At 46.7% G+C, this 27,507-nt stretch overlaps 1 protein-coding gene and 1 non-coding gene across 2 annotated transcripts in view; one reads left to right on the top strand and one right to left on the bottom strand.

The window, feature by feature from the left end:
* The window catches only part of Map2k1 (mitogen-activated protein kinase kinase 1), a 95,456-nt gene extending 78,232 nt beyond the window's left edge, over positions 1-17,224 (bottom strand). The window contains exon 1 of the mRNA XM_004662557.3: positions 17,139-17,224. Within this exon, the coding sequence (XP_004662614.1) occupies positions 17,139-17,218 (80 nt within the window). The 5' untranslated portion in view covers positions 17,219-17,224. The remainder of the gene's footprint in view (positions 1-17,138) is intronic.
* On the top strand, positions 4,271-4,373 carry LOC123464227. The gene has a single exon (XR_006639463.1). It is a non-coding gene; the product is annotated as a U6 spliceosomal RNA (small nuclear RNA).
* Positions 17,225-27,507: the final 10,283 nt, after the last annotated feature.

The raw sequence follows: 27,507 nt of genomic DNA, 5'->3' as shown, positions 1-27,507 counted from the left end.
TAAAAATATTTATTTTTGTTGATTTATTAGAGAAAGGGAGAGAGAGAGAATGGGCACACCAGGGCATCCATCTACTGCAAACAAACTCCAGATGCACGTGCCACCTTGTGCATCTGGTTTATGCGGGACCTGGAGAATCAAGCCTGGTTCCTTGGCTTTGCAGGCAAGTGCCTTTACTGCTAAGCCATTTCTCCAGCCCCATGATCTACTGTTGTAAAATTAACCCTGATGTGTGACCTATAACTCAATAAAAAAGGAAACATAACCAGGCTGGCTCCATACAAACCTATGAGGACAACATTTGACGACTGACAGGCTCAACTCCATACAATTCCCATATTTTAAGACTAAAACTGACTCTGGAGCCCAGGTAAATTGTTCACTCTACTGTTCCACTTTTTCTGAAAAGCCCATGCAAACATTGGAGATTCTGAAACTTTCTTGCTTTTAAACTAAAACACAGGTCACTTCCAGAAAGATTCATTGCATTAAGGGGATTTTTGATTGTGGGTGTTTTTATTTTGGTTTGTTTTATTTTGGTTTGGAGGTAAGGTATCACTTTAGCCCAGGGTAACCTGGAATTAACTCATAGCAGTCCTACCTCAACCTTCTAAGTGCTGGGATTACCAAACCCAGAGAAAACTCCTAAAACTGACGCTATGAGGCTTACAGAAAGCCCTCCTTGTACAGATAGAGGAAATCTCACCTCATTTCCTTATTCTTTCTCTCCTGAACGCTTAAAAGAGTGAAGATATAAAGGGACCACTTTCCAAAGCTTCAGGAAGTTATCTGAATTTTTGTTGCTGCTGTCTCACTCTAGCCCAGGCGTGCCTGGCGTTCGCTCTGTAGTCCAGTACAGGCCTCCAGGCAACCCTGCTACCTCTGCCTCCTGAGTGCTGAGATTAAAGGTGTGCGCCACCACGTCCAGCGTGAAAACATTTTTAAGACTTATTTTAGGGGCTTTACCTACTCCTCCCCACGACATCTCTTAATCTAACAAAGTCACTAGCCTTAAAATCATGTGGGTGTGTGTATGTACGTGTATATATATAAAATTTTTTTTTAATATTTTATTTATTTATTTGAGAGCAACAGAGACAGAGAGAAAGCTAGATAGAGGGGGAGAGAGAGAGAATGGGCGCGCCAGGGCTTCCAGCCTCTGCAAACGAACTCCAGACGCGTGCGCCCCCTTGTGCATCTGGCTAACGTGGGACCTGGGGAACCGAGCCTCGAACCGGGGTCCTTAGGCTTCACAGGCGAGCGCTTAACCGCTAAGCCATCTCTCCAGCCCTATATATAAAATTTTTTAAGAGGCTGGAAAGATGGCTCAGTAGTTAAAAGGTGCTTGCTCGACTCCTAATGACCCACATAAACCAGACACAGAAAGTAACCCAAGCATATGACATTCCTTTGCAGCAAGAGGCCCTGGCATACACACACACATATATATATACATGCAAATTAATAAATGAAATGGTTTTTAAACAATATTTTTTTAAAAATTATTTGCTTCTTTGATAAAGACAGAGAGGCAGCGAGAGAGAGAAAATATGGATATGCCAGGGCCCCCGGCCACTGGAAACGAATTCCAGACTCAGGCGCCACCTTCTGCATCTGGCTTACAAGGGTCCTGGGGTGGGAGCCTGGGTCCTCGGGTTTTGCAGGCAAACGCCTTAACTGCTAAGCCATCTCTCCGGCTCTTAAAAATTGTATTTTCTCCAGCTCTTAAAAAATCATATTTTAGGGCTGGAGAGATGGCTTAGCGGTTAAGCGCTTGCCTGTGAAGCCTAAGGACCCCGGTTCGAGGCTCGGTTCCCCAGGTCCCACGTTAGCCAGATGCACAAGGGGGCGCACGCGTCTGGAGTTCATTTGCAGTGGCTGGAGGCCCTGGCGCGCCCATTCTCTCTCTCTCTCTCCCTCTATCTGCCTTTCTCTCTGTGTCTGTCGCTCTCAAAAATAAATAAAAAAAAAACATATTTTAAAAAAATATTTTTTTTAATCAAAAGAAGGGCTGGAGAGATGGCTTAGCGGTTAAGGCGCTTGCCTGCAAAGCCTAAGAACTCATGTTTGAATCTCCAGGTCCCATGTAAGCCAGATGCAGTGACACAAGCACACAAGGTCGCACATGTCCACAAGGGGGCGCACACAGCTGGAGTTAGACTGCAGTGGCTGAAGGCCCTGGAGCACCAACTCATTCATATTCTCTCTCTCTCCCTCTCTCCCTCTCCCTCCCTCCCTCCCTCCCTCCCTCCCTCTCTCTCTCTCTCTCTCTCTCTCTCTCTCTCTCGCATAAAAAAGGCAGTCTGTTGTGCTGGCCTCCAAAAAAAAAGAAATCAAAAGGGGCTGGAGAAATGGCTCAACAGTTAAGGCACTTGCCTTCAAAACCTCACGCCCTGCACTGGATTGCCCCACTGCCCACGTAAAGCCAGATGCACAACGTGGCGCACGCATCTGGAGTTTCATTTGCAGTAGCCAGAGATCCTGTGCCCCCATTCTCTCCGTCTTTCTTCTCTCTACCTGAAAATAAGTAATTAAAAAAAAAAAAAAAAAAAAGATGACAACAAAGACGAAAGCAAGCCAGGCACAATGGCTCATGCTTATAATCCCAGGACTCAGAAGGCTGAGGGAGGAGGACTGCCATGAGTTCGAGGCCAGCCCTGGGACTAGAGTGAAACCTTACCTCAAAATTATATAGATATTTCCACCCTGAGACTACACAGTGAATTCCAGGTTGGCCTAAGCTGCAGCAAAACTTGGGAAATTTCTTAAACCATTAAGTATCCAAAATGAAATCATGTAACTGTAACCACAAGATCCTGAGCCAGATATAAATTCACCTGTCTCCTACTAGAGCAGTGGAAATGTGTACCAAGTTCCTCCCCAACTCCTCTGGCATACTGATGTCTCAAATGAAAGCAACTGGCTAGGGCTAGGAGAACCTGAAGGTCCCATCCAGGTCTACAGGATCCACTGCTAACAGGATCCACTGGTTCCTTAGGAAGAACAGAAAATTCTCTGGCCCAGAAGGTCCTCCCAAAGCCTTCTTATACTTGAGTGCTCCCCTAAGAGCAGTGCAAGGTTGCCTACAAGAAAGGCATGTTTTACAGATGATGCTGGTAAATACAGAAATGCATGTATATCAATCAAAAACCTACTAGATGGACCAAATCAATGTAACAAAATGTAGGACATGGATAATTCATGCAAATCAAACTATAATTGCAATGTAAAGTAAAACAGGGCTGGAGAGATGGCTTAGTGGTTACGGCACTCACCTGAAAAGCCAAAGGACCCAGGTTCAATTCCCCAGGACCTTCGTAAGCCAGATACACAGGTGGCACATGCATCTGGAGTTCATTTGCAGTGGCTAGAGGCCCTGGCACGCCCACTCTCTCTCTCCTCCTCTCTATATGCCTCTCTCATAAATTAATAAATAAAAAACAACTGGGCACTCGGGAGGCCGAGGTAGGAGGATTGCTGTGAGTTCAAGGCCAGCCTGAGACTACACAGTCAATTCCAGGTCAGCCTGGGCTAGAGTGAGACCCTATTTTGAAAAACAAAACAAAAAAAAAAAAATATGCCGGGCATGGTGGGGGCATGGTGGCGCACGCCTTTAATCCCAGCACTTGGGAGGCAGAAGTAGGAGGATCACCATGAGTTCAAGGCCACCCTGAGACTACACAGTGAATTCCAGGGGGGAGGGAAAAATTATGACAGAGTCAAAGTGCTAAGAGTAACTGAAATTACTTGGGACACAGAGCACTATTCTGAAGAAAACTATTAAAACTAGAGCAGAAAGTGCCCGGGCAAGGTGGCACACTCCTTTAATCCCAGCACTCAGGAGGCAGAGGTAGGAGGACTGCCATGAGTTCCAGGCCACCCTGAGCTACAGTGAGACCCTATCTCAAAATACCAAAAACAAAACAAAACAAACTAGAGCAGAAAGTGAGGCAGTAGTAATACATGGAAAGATATACTAGGGCTGGAGAGATGGTTTAGCAGTTAAGGCGCTTGCCTACAAAGCCAAAGGATCCACCAGATTCGATCCCCAAAACCCACATAAGCCAGAAGCACAAGTTGGCACATGCATCTGGAGTTGGTTTGCAGCAGCTAGAGGCCCTGCTGCGCCCATTCCCTCCCTCCTCCTCCTCTCTGAAATAAACAAAATATTACAAAAGAAATATACTAAATATTTCAATTTTCTTTAACCACACCAAATTGTATGTCTACATAATTACACCCACAGCCAGGCTAATAAGAAGTTTAAAGAGTGCACACTTCAGCAGCATGCATACTAACATTGGAACAATACAGAGATTAGCATGCCCCTGCACAAGGATGCCATGCAGATTTGTGAATCGTTCCCTATTTAAAAAATAGTAAGTTTAGAGCTAGAGAGATGGCTTAGCGGTTAAGCGCTTGCCTGTGAAGCCTAAGGACCCCGGTTCGAGGCTCGATTCCCCAGGACCCACGTTAGCCAGATGCAGAAGGGGGCGCACGTGTCTGGAGTTCGTTTGCAGTGGCTGGAGGCCCTGGCGCGCCCATTCTCTCTCTCTGCCTCTTTTCTGTCTTTCGCTCTCAAATACATAAATAAAAATAAAGAACAACAACAAAAAGAAGTGTAAAGTCAAAATGCCATAAGGACTAAGTAAAAGCAAACCAGAAAAATGCACCAAATGAGTGAGTATGTTTAATAAAATCTTCCAATAAAAACTCATTGTGGCGAAAAGTTAACTTAAGCCTATAATTCACACCAACACAGTTATTAATTAAGAGAGAAAAAACTAAAAAGAAGCCACAACCAGTTTGGAGAGGTTGCAGATACCTAAATGTTAATGTGAAAATAGGCTCTCCCACAGAAATGACATGCCTGTGAAGAACAGAGAGTACTGTGTCTTAGTACAACAAACATACTGAAAGCCTCGTAATTTGCACAGCTTTAAAACTCGGAACACAATGCAGGCACCGTGGCACGTGCCTGTAATCCCAGCACTTGGAAGGCTAAGGTGAGGAGATCTAAAAGTTGGAGGCAGTCTGGGTTGCACAGCAAGACCCTATCGTAAAGAAAAAAAGTGGGAAAAATACAAGCACCTTAAAAAACGATCACAAGGCAAGAAAAATTGGCAAGTGACTTGTCCAAGCCCTTGCCCGGATACCACACACAGCACAGGCCCAACCTACCTCTCCAGCTTCATGTCCGGCGACCTGGCCCGCTGCAGTCACACCGAGTTACTTGCTGGTCCCCTCTAGCACACATCCTAAACTTCCCCTGGGTGAAGTGGCTCATCCAGCCCTCTCTTCCTGCCACGCCCCTCCCCTCATTCCCACGGAAATCCTAGCCCTCCTTCAGGACCCAGTTCAAATGTCATCCCTGAGAGGGCTCTCCAACTCTCCTTCCTGCTGGGTGCATGGGCTCCTTCCTCTGAGTGAGCTCCACAGTGCTCTCTTTGTACCTTTTCTTTCGGGACACTTTTACTCTGCAGCCATTTATTTTCCCCTCTGGAACACCTATAGTTGGCTCTCCCCTTCCCATATTAGAAGTTAAGATACTTGGAGGCAAAGTTTAGTATCTTAACCATCTCCGAGTCACCTATGAGCAGCTCCCAGCACTGTGACTTATATGTGCAGTTAGCACTCAGTAATTTTTATTTTCTGAGTGGGGGTTAGAGGAGAGCTTTTTCGAGGCAGGGTCTCACTCTGGCCCACGCTGACCTGGAATTCACTCTAGTCCCAGGTTGGCCTTGCACTATCAGTGACCCTCCTACTTCTACCTCAAGTGTTGTGACTAAAAGCATATGCCACTATGCCCAGCTGCTCAGTAAGTTAAACTACCACAATGAAAAGAAAATAATCGCATTTCAAAAATATAGCCAGCAGGCTGGAGAGATGGCTTAGCGGTAAGGTGCTTGCCTGCAAAGCCAAAGAACCCAGGTTCAATTCCCCAGGACCCTGAGACTACATAGTAAATTCCAGGACAGCCTGGCCAGGAACCTACCTTAAAAAAAAGGTATGTATGGCCGGGCATGGTGGCGCCCGCCTTTAATACCAGCACTTGAGAGGCAGAGGTAGGACAAACGCCATGAGTTCAAGGCTACCCTGAGACTCCATAGTGAATTCCAGGTCAGCCTGGGCTAGACCCTACCTCAAAAAACCAAAAAAAAAAAAAAAGGTATATACGTATGTGTGTGTGTGTGTGTATTTATGTATGTTATGTATGTACACACACACACACACACACATATATAATCTGATATATATCTGACCAGGTATGGTAGCACATGCCTTTGATGGCCAGAACTCAGAAGGCTGAAGTAGGAGGATTACTGTAAGTTTCAGGTCAGCCTAGGCTACACTGAAGCCCTGCTTCAAAAAAAACAAAGAAGAGGGCTGGTGAAATGGCTTTAACAGTTAAGGCATTTGCTTGCACAAGGGAGTGCATGCGTCTGGAGTTCATTTGCAGTGACTAAAGACCCTGGCATGCACATTCTCTCTCTCTCTCTCCCTCTCTCAAATAAATAAAGAAAGAAAATAAAATATTTTTAAAAAGAGAGAGCTGGGCATGGTGGTGCACGCCTTTAATACCAGCAATGGGGAGGCGGACAGCAAGGAGGCTCACCGTGAGTCCAAGGCTACCCCGAGACTATATAGTGAATTCCAGGTCAGCCTAGACTACAGTGAAACCCTAACTCAAAAAAGACCTAAAATAAATATATAAATAATATATATATATATATATATATATATATATATAAAATCTAAAAAATAAGCATATAATGGAATAAACATAAACTAAATGGAGAATTGAATGGGTACAGGCTCTTTAAAAGGTGTTTGTCCACCTTTCAAAGACATGGAATCTGCACAAAATTCCACAGCTGGCTGAGTGTTTCACTTAGAAACATAGGATTTTATTTTGGGGGTAAAGAAACTTATCTGGAACATTACCTGGTATTGAGGAATCTTAATAATTTTTTTTAATATAAAAAGCCCCTCACATGCAGTGTGTGTCCTCCTGAAACTCAAGGTACCTGTCCCATTGTGAGGGACTTTGCAAGCAATGACTAGATGGAGTCAGAACTACACGTAGGACTTGCTTGGTGTCCGTGCATGTGTCACAGAGCCCAGGAGCTTGAGAAAATGGTCGCAATTATTTTTAAGTGTTTTTTATTGGGATTTAAGAACTAATACAAGACCTTGTTTTGTGTCTTTTCCTACATCAGGGGACTGTGGAAAGGTCTGCTCCTGCGATGTGTTTTGTCGTAGATTAGTGATCATAAGGAAAACCTAGACTGTAGGCAGAAATCCAAGCCCAGTGCAGTGGCTCCCTTTCCCTTGGGGGTAAGGTTTCTCAAGTAAGCACGTGGCCACCCTCATTTTAAGATGCCTTTCTTGGGATCTGTTTTACATCTTAATTTTGTTGAGATCTTTCCCTTCTTCCTTTTGAAAAGTTCCCAAATCTTGTTTGCTGTACCTTGCAGCACTAAGGAGTTTCTTCCTTTTTCACAATGGGCCACTCACACAGGTGGAAACATGGAACAGTTGGTTTTAGTGTATCTATAACTTTGCCATATAGCAAACTTATTTTTATAAGTTTTCATCCTAAGTCTCAAATCATGTGATTAGTAAATTGCCTGATTATTTACGGCCTGATTGTGGCTCTTTATTAATAAAAGCTAATGGAAAAGGATCCTTTGTGAAGCTGACTAGACCTACACTTATTTTCCCCACAGTGTACGAAGCATTGTACCAGAGTATTAAAGATGTATAATATTTTATTGATAAATCTATCCTTTAAAAGGAAAAAAATTAAAAATAAAAGGTGTTTGTATAGGCAACATTCCTAGACCTGTCCTGGAAAAGTCAACTAGTCAAAGAGAAGGGTTTTTTAAAAAACGAGAGAAAAGAGGAAGGTAGAAGTCACTGTTCTTATCCACTTTTCCTTCACCGCCCCTCCAACCTCTTTTGAATGCAGCTCCCTTTCAGACATCAAAGCAGGATGCCCCTGAGAGAAATCTGAGGCCGGATCAGCTTCTCAGCCCTTCAGTGGGCCTCTTAACACCTGCTCTTTTAAAACAAAACTCCATTCATCCAGCTAGGAGCTAACTCAGCAAACAGGTATGTGAGCCACCAAACTGCTCTCCTGGGATTTGGGGAAACAACTCAGGTCACAGGACATGGAAAAAAAAAAAGAGAGAGGGCTGAAGAGATGGCTTAGTGGCTAAGGCACTTGCCTGCGAAGCCTAAGGACCCAGGTTTGGTTCCACAGTACCCACATAAGACAGATGCACAAGGTGGCACAGGAATATGGAATTAGTTTGCAGTGACCAGAGGCCCTGGAGCGCATATTCTCTCCCTTGGAAAAAAATATAAGGCTGGGCTGGAGAGATGACTTAGCAGTTAAGCACTTGCCTGTGAAGCATAAGGACCCCAGTTCAAGGCTCAATTCCCCAGGACCCATATTAGCCATATGCACAAGGTAGTGCACGTGTCTGGAGTTCATCTTCAGTAGCTGGAGGCCCTGGCATGCCCATTGTCTCTCTTTCTCTTTCTCTTTCTCTCTCTCCCTCCCCCGCCTCTCTCCCCCCCTCTCCCTCCCTCCTTCCCTCCCTCCCTCCCTCTCTCTGCCTCTTTCTCTATCTGTTGCTCTCAAATAAATAAATAAAAATAAAAACAAAGCCGGGCATGATGGTGCACGCCTTTAATCCCAGCACTAGGGAGGCAGTAGTAGAATTGCCATGAGTTTAAGGCCACCCTGAGATTACCTAGTGAATTCCAGGTCAGCCTGGGCTACAGTGAAACCCTACCTCGAAAAACAAACAAACAAACAAATAAATAAATAAAAATAAAAACAAAAAATTAAAAAAATACAAGGCTGGGTGTGGTGGCACACATTTTTAAAAATAATTTTTAAGAGAGAGAGCTGGGCGTGGTGGCGCACGCCTTTAATCCCAGCACTCGGGAGGCAGAGGTAGGAGGATTGCCATGAGTTCAAGGCCACCCTCAGATGACAGAGTTAATTCCAGGTCAGCCTGGACCAGAGTGAGACCCTACCTCGGAAAAACAAAAAACAAAAAAAAAAGAGAGAGAAAAAACTGGCGTGCCAGGGCCTCAGCCACTGCACGTGAACTCCAGACACCTGCGCCACCTAGTGGGCATGTGTAACCTTGCGCTTGCTCCCCCTTTGTGCATCTGACTTACATGGGATCTGGAGGGTCAAGCATGTGTCCTTAGGCTTCGCAAGCAAGCATCTTACATCTTAACTGCTAAGCCGTCTCTCCAGCCCATGGCACATTTTTCTTTCTCTTCTTTTTTTTTTTTTTTTTTTTTTTTGGTTTTTTTAAGGTAGGGTCTTGCTCTAGCTCAGGATGACCTGGAATTCACTATGTAGTTTCAGGGTGGCCTCGAACTCACAGAACTCAATCCTACTACCTCTGCCTCCTGAGTGCTGCAATTAAAGGCGTGAGCCACCACGCCCGGCACATGGCACACTGTTTTAATCCAAACACTCAGGCAGGAGGATCAGGCCAACTTGGAACTACAGAGTGAATTCCAGGTGAGGACAGTAAAGCGACCACTTCGGATGGGACAGTGTGGGTAACCTGGCAAAGAGGAAAATCAAACTGGGCCTGGCATGCCAGCGCCACCAGCAAGTCTCTGCTCCTCTCCTTCAAAACGGCACCAGTATGTGAGAGTGGAATATGTATGGAATGCCAGCCCAGGCTAACCTGGAATTCACTACATAGTTTCAGGGTGGCTTTGAACTCACAGTGATCCTCCTACCTCTATCTCCCAAGTGCTGGAATTAAAGACGTGCGTCACCATGCCTAGATGGAATATAGTGTTTGTGTACAAATAAGAGCTCCACAAGATCTCCGTGCCACAGGCTACTACATCGTTAAGATCCCGCCACTTTATATTTGCTACAACAGCAAGCACATTCTTCCCGAGGACATGGATGGGCCTCAGAGGGCCTGACTTTTCACCAGGGCTGTTCTACAACAGTACCAGATATTGCCCTAATGAATCCATGAAGCATCTAAGGTCAGAACCACAAAATGCATGCACAACCACGTTAAAAGCTCCAGGTTACCATGGTGTACATCTTAGGGAAGACCCTAAGAGGACACCCCCCCCCCAAAGTACATAGGTCTTCAGGAAGACAGGGTAGTGCACACCTGAACTCCCAACAGAGGTGGCACAGGCAGGAGGAATGAGAGCTCCAAGTCTACCTGGACTACACAGCGACATCTTTTATAAGGAAGGAAGGGAGGGTGGGGTAGGGGGGTGGCAAGAGGGAAGGGAGGGAGGAAGCTAGCTAAGCTGCAAATGTAGCTCAGTTAGTAGGGTGCTTGCCTAGCATGCACAATGCGCTCAGTTCAATCCCCAGCCCTGCATAAACTAGGCATGACTTTATCTCCTCAGGAGGATATAAAGGTGGGAGGAGCATGAGTTCAAGGTCCATCTCCCACCCCCTCCTCCACATGCTAGGCTACACAGCCACTTTGTGAGACTGTCTTAAAAAGTAGAGGAGGGTTGGATGGATGGCTTAGTGGTTAAGGCGTTTGCCTGCAAAGCCAAAGGAACCAGGTTCAACTCCCCAGGACCTACTTAGCCAGATGCACAAAGTGGTACATGCATCTGGAGTTCGTTTGCAGTGGCTGGAGGCCCTGGTGTGCCCATTCTCTCTCTTTCTCTGTCAAAAAAATAAATAAATAAAAATAAAATATTTTTTCAAAAGGAGCGGAGGAGCTGGAAAGATGGCCTAGTGGTTAAGACACTTGCCTGCAAAGCCTAAGGACCTAGGTTCGATTCCCCAGTACCCGGTAAGCCAGATGCACAAGGTGGCTCATGTGTCTGGAGTTCACTGCAATGGCTAGATGCCCTGCCACACACATCCTCTTTTATTCTATCTTCATCTTTCTCTCTCTTTAATAAATAAATTTTAAAAAAAATTTAATTCTAAAAAGCAGGGGAGGGGAGCAGGGGAAATGGCTCAGTGGTTAAGGTGAATGGTTACAAAGCCTGACAGGCAGGCTAGAGAAATGGCTTAGTGGTTAAGCGCTTGCCTGTGAAGCCTAAAGACCCTGGTTCGAGGCTCAATTCCCCAGGACCCATGTAAGTCAGATACACAAGATGGCGCATGCATCTGGAATTCATTTGCAGTGGCTGAAGGCCATGGCGTGCCCATTCTCTCACTGCCTCTTTCTCTGTCTGTCTTAAATAAATGAATAAAAATTTTTTAAATGCCTGACAGCCCCAAGCTCAATCCCCATATTCATGTAAAGCCTCCAGAGCCAGACACCTTTGCAAAGGCAACAGACCCTGTCTCAAAAGAACGTGGAGCTTGGACAACTCCCCTGACCTCCACGTATACGCACCATGGCACGGGTCATCACGCCCATCAATAAATATTTCATTTTTAAGGGTGAGGTTATAGCTCAGTGGAGGTGCAGAAGCTTAGCATGTGTAAGGGTCTGGGTTCAATTATCACTGCAAAATAAATCAGTCTATCTTTACCATTTCTGTCCCCTTCCTCAAGGGCCTTCACACACTAACAGATGTGTGCTCCTCATAAACCTGACAGACCTGTTAATGCCATGAACAGAATAATTAAGTCTGAGCGTTTCAAGTTACACAAAAACAGTTCAAAATCCAAACTCAGGGACACCAAGGCCAAACAATAAGCCCTAAGTTTATTCAGCATCGAGTGGCTTTCAAAGTCCCTTGGCGTGTTATCTTGCCTCATCTTCACAGTGCTCCTTGTAGGTAGAAACTGCCCAACCAGTTAATCAGCAGACACCGACCCAGAGCCCACGGTATGCCACATACGGTCCTATGCACCTAGCAAGGTAAGGCAAATGGCTGGGAGATGGCTCAGCAGGAAAGGCACCACTGTGAAAGCCTGAGGACCTACGTTTGGGTCCCCGACACCCACATAACGGCAGCACTTCTCTGAAAGACAGGAGGAACCCCTGGATTTCGAGGGCCAGCTAGCCTGGCACATGCAGGGGAAAACAATGGTCCTGACTCCAACATGGCGGAAGGCAAGGACCCTAGCCACGCAAGGCCGTCATCTCACCTGCATGCACACACTCAAGGACTTCTGGTTTTTATGAGGTAGGGTCTCACTCTAGCCCAGGCTGACACAGAATTCACTATGTAGTCTCAGGGTGGCCTTAAACTCACAGCGATCCTCCTACCTCTGCCTCCCAAGTGCTGGGACTAAAGGTGTGCACCACCACACCAGGCCACACGCAAGGATTTAAAAAAAAAAAAAAAAAAGGCTGGGCTGGGTGTGGTGGCACACACCTTTACCTTAGCCTCTCATCTCAGCCCTTGGGAGGCCAAAGTAGGAGGACTGCAGTGAGTTCAAGGCCAGCCTGAGACTAAGTAGGTCAGCCTGGGGTTAGAGTGAGACCCCCACCTTAAAAGACTAAAAAGAAAAGAAAAAAGGAGACATGGAGCTGGGCATGGTGGCACATGACTTTAATCTCAACTCTTGAGAGGCAGAGATATGAGAATCGCTGTGAGTTCGAGACCACTCTGAGACTACATAGTGAGTTCCAGTTCACCCTGGGCTAGAGGTAGACCCTACCTTGAAAAAAAGAATAATAATAATGGAGACATGAAACCAAGTATGGTGGTTAGTGTCTACAATCTCAACATTCTGGAGGCTGAGATTAGAGGACTGCTCCAAGTTTGAGGCTAGCCTGGGCTATAGAGTGAGTTCCAGGTCAACATACACTATCGTGAGATTCTGCCTTTAAAAAAAAAAATGAAAAAAGGGCTGGAGAGATGGCTTAACAGTTAAGCACTTGCCTGTGAAGCCTAAGGACCCCGGTTCAAGGCTCTATTTCCCAGGACCCACGTTAGCCAGATGCACAAGAAAGCACATACATTTGGAGTTCGTTTGCAGTGGCTGGAGGCCCTGGCACGCCCATTCTCTCTCTCTCTGCCTCTTTCTCTGTGTTGCTCTCAAATAAATAAATAAATATAAACAAAAAATTTTAAAAAATGAAAAGATGGAGATGTGAGAAAGTGGTCTGTGAGCAGCTCTGATATCTCTGAAGAAGCAAGAAGGTGTGGCAACTGCTTCTTCCATAGCTAGGAAAGAGAGGGGGGAGGGCTGATTCACTGCAGGCGAAGGGAACAGTGTGTGCAAAGGCCAGGAGGGTGCAGAGGCCGTCTCATGGAGGAAGTGAGAGGGCCAGGGCAGCAGGAGAAAGGAGCAGCAGGAAGTTCACGCAGAGACTGGGGAGGGAACACAGTACTCAGAATTGGGCGTGGTGGCACACGCCCTTAATGCCAGCACTCCGAAGGCAGAGGTAGGAGGATTGCTGTGAGTTTGAGGCCAGCTTGGGACTAGAGTTCCAGGTCAGCCTGGACTACAGTGAGACCCTACCTCAAAAAGAAAAAAAATACAGCTGGGCATGGAGACGCACATCTTTAATCCCAGCACTCGGGAGGCAGAGGCAGGAGGATCGCTGAGAGTTCAAGGCCTCCCTGAGACTACATAGTGAATTCCAGGTCAGCCTGGCCTACAGTGAGACCCCACCTTGAAAAACCAAAAGAAAAAAAAAAATAAGTAAATAAAAAATAGCTGGGGATGGTGGCGCATGCCTTTAATCCCAGCACTTGGGAGGCAGAGGTAGGAGGATCTCTGTGAGTTTGAGGCCACCCTGAGACTACAGAGTGAATTCCAGGTCAGCCTGAACTAGAATGAAACCCTACTTTGAAAAAACAAAAATAAAAAAACTAAAAAATAAATAAATAAAATAAAAAATAAAAACTCTCAGCCCAAGATGAGAAGTGTGGATTATAGTCTAACTGCAATGGAGACAGAAAAAAATATACAAATAAAAACACAGCAATGATATAACCTTATTTCCAATTTATTTCATTATAAAACTTGGGATCCTGGTGTTTTGCTCACGCGTTTTAAATGTTTTGTAAACGTTCCCCGGCTTCTTTCCTGAATGACAAAGGGCTATATGAGTGGCAAACCTGAGGTACTTGTGGAATAATTGACCCTGATAACTTGATCTTTTCTTTCTTCTCTTGCTCTCCTTGTCTGAAGTTTCAAACCGTCCCAGTTGGTCTAATCACAGAAACCAGGAGTACCTTAGAGCCCTTTCTGCCGGCGGCCCAAAGGAGGAAAGGAGGTTTGGGCTTGAGAAGCCCTCCCAGGGTGAAGGGTGTAGACGCACATGCTTTCCTGCTGCCCACTAGAAAACATGGGGGAACAGCCCGTTTGTCTCAGGCAGCCTACACAGGGATGCCTGCCGCTGTCACCCAGCGTGAGTCACGGGGGCAGACGCAGGTGCCATGGAAAACTAAGCTAGGGAGTTGTTTGTCCAGAAGAACCTCAACCTGTCCGCCACCACGGACGGAAACGCCCTACCAACGTCCTCTAGCCTTGTCAATGCTCACCCAGTAATAAAAGTGCCCACAGCAGGCAGTTTTAAGAGGGTTTATTATGCACTTGGTCATTTAATCACAACTACTGTTAAGCAGGTCCTGTGATTGGGCCAACTCGTGCAGAACAAAAAATGGTAAATAAACCGAGGCCTCAGATAGACTAACAAACTTGTCCGGGGTCACAAAACCACATCTAACAGACTCGGGCTTCAATCCCAGCTTGATTCCTCAGCCCAACCTCTCAACCACTGTTCAAAATCTCCCAGTCTCCACCCAATGTTTCTACCACCGACTCAGAGATAGTTTCTTCTTATCATTCTCTGTTCCTTAGATACCCCCACCTGCAAGATTATTACAACCATAATGTCGCAACTAAGAAAATGACAACAGGGGCTTCCAGCAGGAGGCATTCACCTCCAAACCCAAAAGTTTAAAACGGAAACAAAGCCAGGCATTGTTGGCGCACACCTTTAATCCCAGCACTAGGGAGGCAGAGGTAGGAGGATCCATGTGAGTTAGAGGTCACCCTGAGAATACACACTGAATTCCAGGTCAGCCTGAGCTAGAAGTGACACCCTGCCTCAAAAAAAAAAAAAAAAAAAAAAAAAAGATAAATAAAATGGAAAATAGAGCCCACTCTAACAAAAAAAAAAAAAAAAAAAATTGCCCTAAACTGGGTATACTGGCTCTAGTCTGCAATCCCAGCACTCAGGAAACTAAGGCAAGAGGATTTCAAGTTGCACACCAGCCTGGATGACACAGCAAGAACCTGTCTTAAATAAATAGGGGGGGGGGGGGGGAAGCTAGATATGGTGGTGCATGCCTTTAATCCCAGCACTTGGGAGGCAGAAGCAGGAGGATCGCCATGAGTTCGAGGCCAACCTGAGACTACATAGTAAATTCCAGGTCAGCCTGGGCTAGAGTGAGACCCTACCTCAGAAAACCAAAAAAAGAAAAAGAAAAACAAAATAGAGCTGGAGAGATGGCTCATTGGTTAAGGTGCTTGTCTACAAAGCCCAACAACCAAGATTTGATTCCCCAGTACCCATGTAAAGCCAGATGGAATTAATTTACCGTGGTGGCTGGAGGTCCTGGAGTGCCCATTCTGTCTGCTTCTCTTCTCTCCCTCTCTCTCTCCACTTGCAAATAAATAAGCAAACAAATTTTTTTTTTTTGGTTTTTTGAGATTTTTGGGATTAAAGGCATGCACCACCATGCCTGACACAAACAAGTATTAAAAAAAAAAATACTTAATAAGAGCTGGAGAGACGGCTTAATGCTAAAGGTACTTGCCTATGAACCTAAGGACCCACGTTTGATTCTCCAGGGCCCCCATGTAAGCCAGATACACAAGGTGGCACATGGGTCTGAAGTTCGTTTGCAGTGGCTGGAGGCCCTGATGCGCCCATTCTCTCCCTCCCTCTCTGTCACTCTCAAATAAATAAGTAAATAATAAACAAAAACTTAAAATGCTACCCATCACTATACAGGTCAATGTCATATAAAACAGTCACTATGGTATGGGGGGTACTAAAGAAGGGGTGTGTTGGGAGCAGGTCTAATAGAATCTGGCTGAGCTCATACAAGTTCATCACCAGCCTTGTGATCATTTCGAGGATAGATGGAAGTCACCAAGCTAAAAGGTCTTGAGTTATTAAAATCTGGGAGAAGAAGGAAGTTACAGAAATCAGCGGAAGGCAGAAGGGCCCAGACCTCACTGTCACATTACCTGCAGTCTCCTGCTAACAGACTGAGAATTCCTTTTCTAGTTATTTCTCCATCTAGCTGAGGGTCTGCCAGTCAGTCGGTGTGTGTGTGAGAGACAGACAGACCAGATATAAGACAGCTGAGCTCAGAAATCACCACCAAACACCCCTATGAAATAAAGCGCTGCTCTGTAAGCAACATGTAAACCGCAGGCGTACAGCAACCTTTGTGGGTGGTTTCCATGCCGTCCTTTCGGGTCACTTTAGGTCTCACGGACAAAATACGGAAAGCCAGGGGAGAAATCACGGGTAAGGAGACGGCTTAGATGAAATGATTAGATGTAGAGGAGACGAAAGCCGCTTCCTTCAAACAAGACAAGTTGCCACGAAGGCCAAGGATAGGAGGGGTCTCCCCAAAGTAGAGCCAGGGAAAAGCCATGAGCCAGGCGGTGCACACACGCCCCCGCTGGCCAGGCGGCTGACCTACGGTAACAAGGCCCCACAGGTGTCAGGCGAACCAAAGGTGAAGGATAAGGGCTCCAGACCCCGAATCTCAGATACCACCCCCCCGCCCTACCCCCAAAATCCTCAGATGCGATCTGAATTCTTTCCAAAACATTCCAGGCCAGATTCCCAGAAGGATCATATTTAGAAAACAACTAAGGGTTGGCGGGGGGGTGGGGGGGAGAAGGAGGCGTACTAGCTTTCATTTTCTTGCACAGAACCCTGACCGGTGGGGCCAGGGGCGATTGGAAGGGGAAATCGGGGACTCGCTGGATGCTCCATCCTGGGTCCTGAGTCAGGAGCACCATCAGTGCTTAGTCACCGATCCCTCGGAGGCGGCCGGGGACTTCCTCGCGCCCCTAAGCTCCCACCCCCACCAGCCCGGGAACCGTACGTGACGGAGCCCAGCGGCGCCCGCGCGCCCCTCGGGGCCTCCTTCTCTGCTCCCCTCCCCTCCCCTCGAAGCCCGGCCTCCCTCGATCGCCGTCCCTCCTTCCTTCCCAGACTTACTCGGCCGAGCTGGTCCCGTTAACCGCCGAGCCATCGGGGGCCGGGTTCAACTGGATGGGTGTCGGCTTCTTTTTGGGCATGTCTGCACCGGGGGATGGAGCTTCCAAATCCCCTCTCGCGGCGGCCCCGCGTCCCCGTTGCTCCGGGACGCAGTCGGGACGGCGGGAGGCCCCCCCAGGAAGGTTACCTTCAAGGGGGGGGTAGCGCGCCCCGCACGGTGCCTCGGCGTAGAGGAGACAGCGACGGCCTTCGAGGACCCCCCCACCCCAACACACACACACTCACTCAACCTTCGCCCCACCCGCCCCGGGCTAGGCGCGCAGAGAGCCGAAGGACTTCTCTAATCCCGGCTGCGCGCGCGCGCGCTCCGCAACCCCGGGATTCCCTCGCTCGCGCTCTCTCCCGCTCTCTTTCCTTGCACAGCCCCTCGGGCTCCGGCGGACCCTCAGCGCACACACCAGAGCCCAGCCACGGCCTCCAACCACCCAAGCCGGGAAACTCAAGCCACCGACGCCGCCGCCGCAGCCGCCGCGCGCGCAGCAGTCCCGGGGACGGACTGGAGGGCGGGGAAAGGGGAAGCCTCGCCCCGCGCCCGGGCCGCTGGGCTTCCAGCAACACCCACCCGGCTCCGCCCCCGCAGCCTCCCGCACAGCCAATGAGAACGAAGCTCGGGGGGCAGATGACGCGGAAACACGTCACGGGGGCGCGGCTAGACAGGCTTGGAGGAGGCGGGGTCAGGGGAGGGCTCCATGGTGCCCTCTGCTGACCAGAGGGGTACAGGTGAACCCAAAAGAAAAGGGAGAATTTTTGTTTGTTTGTTTGTTTGTTTTCTGAGGTAGGGTCTCACTCTGGCCCAGGCTGACCTGGAATTCACTCTGTAGTCTCAGGGTGGCCTCGAACTCACGGCGATCCTCCTACCTCTGCCTCCCCCGAGTGCTGGGATTAAAGGCATGTGCCACTACATATGACCAGCTTTTTCTCACTATTTTTGTTTGGTAGAAAACATTTTACTCATTTATTTTTTTTTTTTCGAGAGTGAGTGAGAAAGAGCGAGACAGAACAGGTGCACCAGGGCCTCTAGCCACTAAAATGAGCTCTACACGCATGCGCCACCTTGTGCTTCTAGCTTTACAGGGGTACTGGAGAATCAAACTCAAGTCCTTACGCTTTACAGACAAGCGCCCTATCTACTGAGCTATCTTTGCAGCCCCTTTTTAAATTTTTTTTAAATTTGAAAACAGAGAGAATGGACACGCTGGGACCTCTAGCCACTGCAAATGATCTCCAGACAAATGTGCTACTTTGTTCATCTGGTTAGTGATGAATTGAACCCTGGTCGTTAGGCTTTGCAGGCAACTTCCTTAACGGCTGAGCCATCTCTCCAGCCTATAAGGTGACTTTCTGCCAGGTGCCAAAAGGTCTCCTTCTTTGAAGGCCCTGGACTCCTCGGGTTACTACCTGTCCTCCCTTGTGCTCAGTCATGTTAATGAAGATGAAAGTACAAAATAAAGGGCTGGGGAAATGGCTTAGGGGTTAAGGCTTTTGCCTGTGAAGCTAAGTACCCCATTCAATTCCCCAGGACCCACATAAGCCAGATGAACAAGGGGGTGTGCATTCTTCTATCTGCCGTTCTCTCTTTCTCTCTCTCTCTCTCTCCCTCTCCTCTCCCTCACTCTCTCTCTCACACACACACATAATTTTTTTTTAAGTACAAAATAAGGACTAGGGAGATGGTTCATTAGTTAAAGGTGCCAGCTTGCAAAGCCCACTGGCCGGCCAGGGTTCAATTGCCCAGTACCCATGTAAGGCCAAATACACAAAAGTGTAGCGGGCATCTGGAGTTCCTTGGAAGTGGCAAGAGAGCCCTGCTGGCCCATTCTTTCTGTTTACAAATAATTTGTTTAAGTAGGAAATAAGGAAAAGGACCCTTTCTCATGTGGACAGAAGTAGAGTAGCAGAACAGAAAACTTCTCAAGACACTACCTACACAAGACCATCATAATAGGAAGAAAAGATCATGACAACAAAATAAGAGAGAGACTGATTGAGAGGGGGAAGGGGTATGATGGAGAATGGAGTTTCAAGGGGAACAGTGAGGGAGGGAGGGAATCACCATGGGATAATGTTTATATTTATGGAAGTTGTCAAGAAAACTTGTCAAGAGACACCTTGCTCCAATTTGGCACCTTTTTTTTGAGCGATTGACAAGAGAATGAGCTAAGCGCACCAGGGCCTCTAACTACTGCAAACCAACTACAGATGTATGCACCACCATATGCATCTGGCTTATGTGGGTACTGGGGAATTGAACCTGGGTCCTTAGGCATCACACACAAGCATTTTAACTGCTAGGCCATCTCTCCAGCCTGCATATATATATATATATATTTAAAATTTTAATCCCACTGGCAACAGTGTACATGGAAAGCTGGGTACTGAGTGCCTATAGACTGCAAGCCTTTTTTTGTTTGTTTGATTTAGGGTGAAGCTTTTTTTTTTTTCTTTTCCTTTTTTCTTTTTTGCAGAGAGAGGTAGAGAGAAGAGAGACAGAGAATGGGCACGCCAGGGCCTCCAGCTGCTGCATATGAACTCCAGATGCATGTGCCACTTTGTGCATCTGGCTTTACATGGGTACTGAGGAATTGAACCCTGGCCGCCCGCGTTGTTAGCTTTACAGGCAAGCACCTTAACCGCCAAGCCCTCTCTCCAGACCCCACCCCTTTTTTTGTTTGTTTGTTTTTTGTTTATTTGTTTTTGTTTGTTTGTTTTTGAAACAGTCTCATTCAGGCAAAGCTGAGGGTTTTCAGGAAGCCTTAGGAGGGAACTTTCACTATAAGAGCCCAAGTTGGAAGAGAAAAACATCAAATGAGGGAGGCCTGTCAGCTTAGATGGGAGGTAGGTTATGGCAGCATGATGAATCAACTAATTAGACACGCCAGGCATGGTAGTGCACGCCTTTAATCCCAGCACTGGGGAGGCAGAGGTAGGAGGCTCACTGTGAGTTCAAGGCTACTTGACACCTTGAAACTACATAGTGAATTCCAAGTCAGCCTGGGCTAGAGTGAGACCCTACCTCAAAAACACAAACAAAATAATAATAATAATAATAATAATAATAATAATAATGGACACATTAAGCATAATAGAGACAAGTGAAAATTAAAATACATACACAAGTAATGAGATTGTTCCTCTGGAATTAACAGTGTCAGTGTGAACTCAAAGCTTGCATACTTGCTTGCTTTTTTGTCTTGTTTTATTTTGTTTCTGGTTTTTCGAGGTAGGGTCTCACTCTAGCCCAGACTAGCCTGGAATTCAATATATAGTCTCAGGGTGGCCTTGCACTCATGGTGATCCTCCTACCTCTGCTTCCTGAGTGCTGGGATTAAAGGTGTGCGCCACCATGACTGGCTTTTTAATATTTTCATTTATTTTCAATAGAGAGAAAGAGGCAGTCAAAGAGAATGTGAGTGTGGGCGCACTAGGGCCTCCAGCCACTATAAAAGAACTCCAGGTGCATGTGTCACTTTGTGCACCTGGCTTTACATGGGTATTGAGGAATCGAACCTGGTCCTTAGGGCCTTGCAAGCAAGCACCTGTAACTGATGAGCCATCTCTCCAGCCACTATTTTTATTTTTGGGGTTTGTTTTTTTTTTTGCTTTTTTTTTTTTTTCTTAAGGTAGGGTCTCCCTCTAGCCCAGGCTGACCTGGAACTCACTATGTAGTCCCAGGCTGGCCTCACTCAGTGATCCTCCTACCACTGCCTCCTAAATACTAGGCTTATAGGAGTGTGGCAACAACACAGCTGGCATATTTTTTTCTTTTCTTTCTTGTTTTTGGAGGCAAGGTCTCACTCCAGCCCAGGCCTGATCTGGAACTCACTGTAACCCTGTCTGGCCTCTAGGTATTTGGTGGTCCCCTCCCCATTGTTCTTTTGGTGTGGGGTGGGAAATCAAACCCACAGTCTCAAGCTTACTAGGTAAGTCCTGTGCAATAGATCCACATCTCCAGCCATTGTCCGGGTCTTAAAGCTCCAGCTTTTGGCAGCTGCCTTCTGTTGAGTGAGTGAAGAGTCAAGTGTGAAGGGTGACACCAGGGTCCCCAACCCCCAACCCAGGAATTGCATCCGCTTCCTCAGTTCCTGAGGTCATACATTCTGGATCACAATGAAACCGCTGGTTTATTTTGGGAACCAGTTTTAATGGTCACTCGCCCTTCATTTAAAGGAAAAGACACCTCAGCAAGGTTGGGAGCGATGTGATTTCAGTTGCTAAGGATGTGGCTTAAACCAGACAGGATGTCAGATCCCCACACCTTTTGTGGGGAGGAGGAGAGTGCGCAAGGAGATTTGTTCTGGTGCAGACGTGGTGCCTTGGGAGTTGCCTCCCATTCTTTGGTAGCACAACGACAGAAGATATGCTGGGGACATACCAGCTTCCCAGAAGACAGCAGCAGAAGAAGGAATCCTTTGGGATCCTGGATATTCTTGTTCTCAAATCTGGTCTGAAGCTGGGCATGGTGGCACACACCTTTAATCCCAGCACTTGGGAGGTTAAGCTAGGAGGATAGCTGTGAGTTCAAGGCCAGCCTGAGACTACATAGTGAATTCCAGATCAGCCTGGGCAGGCTAGAGCCAGACCCTACCTCGGGAGGGGGGGGGGGGGAGGAGGGGAATCAAATCTGCTCTGAAATTACACAGATATCAGCCCCCTGTCCCAGGACATTCAGGTTGCTGGTTGTCATATCTCCGCCTTCCTCAAGGCCACTGAGATCCTAGTCACCCTTGCCCCCACCTCCCTCTTCCTCAATCAAGCTTTCTTTCTAGTCCCTGGGAAATTCTTGCAGCATCCTGTCCTCAGCAAAGACTTCAGGCAGGAAACTGAAAATGAGCCACCACCAAGCTGTTGTAATCTGGAAGCTTTGAGAAGAGGATGGAATTTACACAGGCAAACACATTGTGATACAGATTTTGAGGTCCAGGGAGGGATTAAATTCCACAAAGGTGCAGGAGATCCCAGGCTAGTGGATCCCAATTTTTGGGTCCTTATCCAAGTTAAAAAAAAAAAAGAGTTGCCTGGGCTAAAGTGAGATCCTACTTCAAACAACAACAACGACAAAAAAAAACAGTTGACAATTAAGGACTCGGGGAACAGTAAACTTTGAATTATGTGGTTTGTTTCTGTGGAATTAGATTCCAGAGGGAAAGCTAACAGAAAAGCCCATGCCAAAAAGAGGTTCTCTAACCTTTTTGGAGGGGGAGGGAGACGGGTTGAAATCTCCCCTCACAGAGGGAAAAGTCTGGACACACACACACTTTAGAGAGCAAGGCAAAAGACTTCCCTCACATAGGGGTCAGAGAAGACTGAGATGGGAAAGGACTCTGAGCTTAAAAGACAGATCACACATGTAGCAAAGCAAGACAGTACCCAAGGGCTGGCAAGACAGCTCAGCAGTTAAAGTGCCAGCCTGCAAAGCCTAAGGACCCAGGTTCTATTCCCTAGTGCCTACATAAAGCCAGATGCACAAGGTGGCACATGAGTCTGGGATTCATTTGCAGTGACTAGAGGCTCTGGCATGCCCATTCTCTTTCTTTCTTTTATTTTTATTTTTTAAGGTTAGGTTTTGCTCTAGCTCAAGCTGACTTGGAATTCATTATGTAATCTTAGGGTGGCCTTGAACTCACAGCAATCTTTCTACCTCTGCTTCCCCAGTGCTGGGATTAAAGGCGTGTGTCTCCACACCCAGCCTCTTTCTCTCTACCTGCCTTTCTTTCTCTTAAATAAATAAATTTAAAAATAAAAGAGTGATGGAGGGATGGCTTAGTGGTTAAGGCATTTGCCTACAAAGCCAAAAGACCCAGGTTTGTTTCCCCAGGACCCACGTTAGCCAGATGCACAAGGTGGCACATGCATCTGGAGTTCATTTGCAGTGGCTTGATGCCCTGGTGCGCCCATTCTCTCTCTCTCCCTCCTTTTCTCTATCAAATAAATAAACAAAAAAGCCGGGCATGGTGGCGCACGCCTTTAATCCCAGCACTCGGGAGGCAGAAGTAGGAGGATCGCCATGAGTTCGAGGCCACCCTGAGACTCCACCGTGAATTCCAGGTCAGCCTGGGCTAGAGTGAGACCCTACCTCAAAAAAAAAACCAATAAATGAATAATTAAATAAAAGTTAAAAAATTTAAAAAAAAACAATAAAAGAAAGTGCCAGGCATGTTGGCACACGCCTGTAATACCAGCATTTGGGAAGCAGAGGTAAGAGGATTGCTGTGAATTCAAGGCCACCCTGAGGCCACATAGTGAATTCCAGGTCAGCCTGGGCTTACCAGTTAAGGTGCTTGACTACAAAGCCAAAGGACCCAGGTTTGATTACCCAGGACCTATGGAAGCCAGATGCACAAGGTGGAGTTCATTTGCAGCAGCTGGAGGCCCTGGAACATCCATTCTCTCTCTCTCTCAAATAAATAAATTAAATTAAATTTAAAAATATATAAACTACCTTACTCCTGGTCTCTACCAACACTGTAAAGTGTGACCGTCTATCTTTTTTTTTTTTTTTCTTAGGTAGGGTCTCACTCTATCCCAGGGAATTCACTATGGAGTCTCAGGGTGGCCTCGAACTCATGGCGATCCTCCTACCTCTGCCTCCCGAGTGCTGGGATTAAAGCCGTGCGCCACCACACCCGGCTTATTTATTTATTTATTGTAATTTATTTTTATTCATTTATTTGCAAGGAGAGAGGAGAGACAGAGAGAATATGAGCATGCCAGGACCTCTTGCCAGTACAAATGAATTCCAGATGTGTGCTCCACTTTGTGCATCTGGCTTTACGTAGGTTCTGGAGAATTAAACACAGGCTGTCAGGCTTTGCAAGCAAGTACCTTTAGTAGCTGAGCAATCCCTTTGCCATATGCATATTTTTTTCTCTAAGCCTTGTTATTACCAACATATTTTGTATAGATACATCATGTGTTGGTACCCTCTTTTCCGTCATCCCTGCCCCCATTCTGCTGGTGACCCTCCTCAATGGGATTCCAGTTATTCCCCATGAGGTTGTGGGTAATGCACTGTGGGAACAGTAGTCAGTTCTTTTTGTGGGGGGAAGAGGAGGGAATGTCTCTGGGCATGATGTCTCAACCTGTGGCTTTAACAATCTTTCTGCCTCCTCTTCCAGAAATTTTTTCTCAGTTGTGGTGGGTAAGTTTTAAGTCTACTTCAGTGATGAGGACTTAGGAGCCTCTGAATCTCTGCTTTGGTAGGTGTTGAGTATCTTCAGGGTCTATCTCCTTCACCCTGGTGCTGATTATCAGGTTCACCATGGAAGCAGCTCTTTTATTTCTTTTGTTTTTGTTTTTTGTTTTTCAAGGTAGGCCCTCACTCTAGCCCAGGCTGACCTGCAATTCACTATGTCATCTTAGGGTGGCCTTGAACTCACTGTGATCCAAGTGCTCTGCCTCCCAAGTGCTGAGATTAAAAGCATTCACTACCACGCCCGGGTCCTGTGTGTGTGTGTGTGTGTGTGTGTGTGTGTGTGTGTGTGTTTAACGTCATTTATTTCTTTTTACTTATTTCAGAGAGAGAGATGAAATAGGCAGAGAGAGAGAGAGAGAGAGAGAGAGAGAGAACGGGCACACCTGGGCCTTCAGCCATGGTAAACAAATTACAGATGCTTGTGCCATCTTGTGCATTTGGCTTACATGGGTCCTGGGGAACTGAACCTGGGTCCTTTGGCTTTGTAGGCAAACACCTTAACCACTAACCAGGAACATTACTCTTGCTCGTCTTAATAATTCCTCTGTGGTCTCAGCTGTGGCTTGGCTGAAGTGTGAGGGTTAGTTTATCTCCTCAGGTTTTGCTACTCTATGCATGCACCCTCAAGTACATAAGATCTTGGGGCTGGGGACCCAGGGTCCATTCCTCAATCTTTTTATTATTGAATCTTTCTCAGAGGCAAGTCATTTTGATGCAGGATTCTGTGGTTCCAGGGGGGGTCCTCCAGAATTTATGAATCCCAAGTTTTAGGTTCTGTCCTACCTTTGATAATTACTAATGATGGACTCAAGAAGGATAACTTATGAATTATTAAGTTTGCTTAGGAGGGAATCATAAATTATGCGATTTGTTGACAGGAGATAGGGATTTAAGAAAAACTGAGGTGAATGTAGTTTCAAAGGGGAAAGTGGGGGGGAGGAAGGGCATTACCATGGAATATTGTTTACAATCATGGAAGGTGTTAATAATAATGATCATAATAAGATACCTGAAAGCTGCAAGCATGTGGGAAGCTCATTTGAGAGAAACTGAGGCTTCTAAATAGAGATTACAGTAGAGTCCCCTTTAATCCCAGCTCTCGGGAGGCAGAGGTAGGAGGATCACCATGAGTTTGAGGCAACCCTGAAAATACAGAGTGAATTCCAGTTCAGCCTGTGCCAGATTGAGACCCTACCTCGGAAAACAAAAAAAATAAAATAAATGAAGTAGAGTCTAGAGCTACAAATACGTGTAAAGCAGAATCTAGGAGTTCTGTAGGGAGACTTTGTGAAAACCTGCATGACATCTGCCACGTGCTATTCTGTGTAAGAAGTTAAATAAGAGGGCAAATGGTGAGGTTCAAGGAAAAATGAAAGGGCGGGTATCAAAGCAGAGACCAGGAGATTCAGAGGAGAAAGGGGTGATGAAGAGAATTACAACCATGGTTACCCTGAATTTAGAGTAATTACACAGGTAACAGGCCTAGAGTTAGCAAAAGCAACCTCGTGGTAGATTCAGAGACCAGAGGAAAATCATATGTAATGAAGGGAGAAGTTACCCAAAACTATGAAGCAGAGGCAAGCAAGAAACCATCTGGGGCTGGAGAGATGGCTTAGCAGTTAAATGCTTGCCTGTGAAGCCTAAGGACCCTGGTTCGAGGCTCAATTCCCCAGGACCCACATTAGCCAGATGCATAAGGGGGCACACGCGTCTGGAGTTCATTTGCAGTGGCTGGAGGCCCTGGCAAGCCCATTCCCCTCCCCTCCTTTCTCTCTCTCCCCCCTCCCTCTTTCTCTCTCTCTGTCCATTGCTCTCAAATAAATAAAAATAAACAAACAACAAAAAAACCCCAAAACATCTGGACCAAGAAGCAGTATTCTGTTCCCCACCCCCAACCCAGCCAGACTGGGCGAGTGGAAAACACACTCAGGCGTATCCAAATAGGGATGAGAGAGAATCCAGAGAAACTCACACAGAGAGGGAGGAGGCCAAACACAGCCTTTATAGGGTCAGGTTCAGGTTTGCAGTATTTGAGGGCAGAGCCAGGGCCAACTTGGACCATCTATCTAGGTAGAGTGCTAGACTGTGGGCAGCTGCAAGCACCATAGATCAGGTAAGCTCCATTGCTGAAAGCGGTCCAGTCTTGGGCTGGAGAAATGGCTTATTACTTAAGGTGCTTGCCTGTGAAGCCCGTCTCAGGCTTGATTCTCCAGGTCCCACCCATAAGCCAGATGCACATGGTGGCACATGCGTCTGGAGTTCCTTTGCAGTGGCCAGAGGCCATGCTGTGCCCATTCTCTCTCTCTCTCTCTTTCTCTCTCTCTCTCTGTGTCTCTAATAAATAAAACAACAATAACAAAAGAGTTCCATTCTTGGGCTGGACAGATGGCTTAGCAGTCAAGGCACCTGCCTGACAAGCCTAAGGACCCAGGTTCTGAAAGGCCCAAGAATTCAGAAGCTCAGAAATACTATCACGCTCCAAGGAGAGCTTAAGCGGGTTCCCTGCATACTTCAAACTCCAGGCTTTACTCTCTGTTGGAAGCAAGTGAAGAATCCCTCTTCTCATTATAACAGAGCCTGCTCCTAATATAAAACTAGGTAAAAGGGCATGAGATAACCCTCAAGGATGGGGAATGAATAATGAAGTAAACCACTTATTTGATTTCTGTAAATAGCCTTACACTATAAGCCATAACAGTCCACACTGTAAGCCTTAGTAGCTCGCACCATAAGCTGTAGCAGCCTGCCTCAGACCACCAAGGTCATAGGAGGCTGATACCATACTCTGCTACCCCCCACCTAAGGAATTGCGCAGAGGCTGACCTCCAAGGTCATAGGAGACTGGTACCACACTCTGCTACTCCCACCCAAGGACCTGCGCAAATGCCGACCACCAAGGTCATAAGAAAATGATTGGTCCACGAGGGGCTTGAACAAATTAAACTAATTGGCTTAGAAATCATGGGGTGGCACAAACTGACTGGCCAACACCCTGCAGGCTCCTGATATTAGAAAAATGATTGGTCTAATGCACAGGCTTTGTTAGAAACCCTATAAAAACTGTCCTGTTCCTGCATTCGGGGCTCTGCAGTCCTCTACCCCTGTGCAGTGTACGAC

Source organism: Jaculus jaculus, chromosome 10 (genome assembly GCF_020740685.1).
Source record: "Jaculus jaculus isolate mJacJac1 chromosome 10, mJacJac1.mat.Y.cur, whole genome shotgun sequence".
Classification (NCBI taxonomy): Eukaryota; Metazoa; Chordata; class Mammalia; order Rodentia; family Dipodidae; genus Jaculus; species Jaculus jaculus.
The sequence above is the reverse complement of the archived record's forward strand: the minus strand, read 5'-3'. Positions and strand labels throughout refer to the sequence as shown.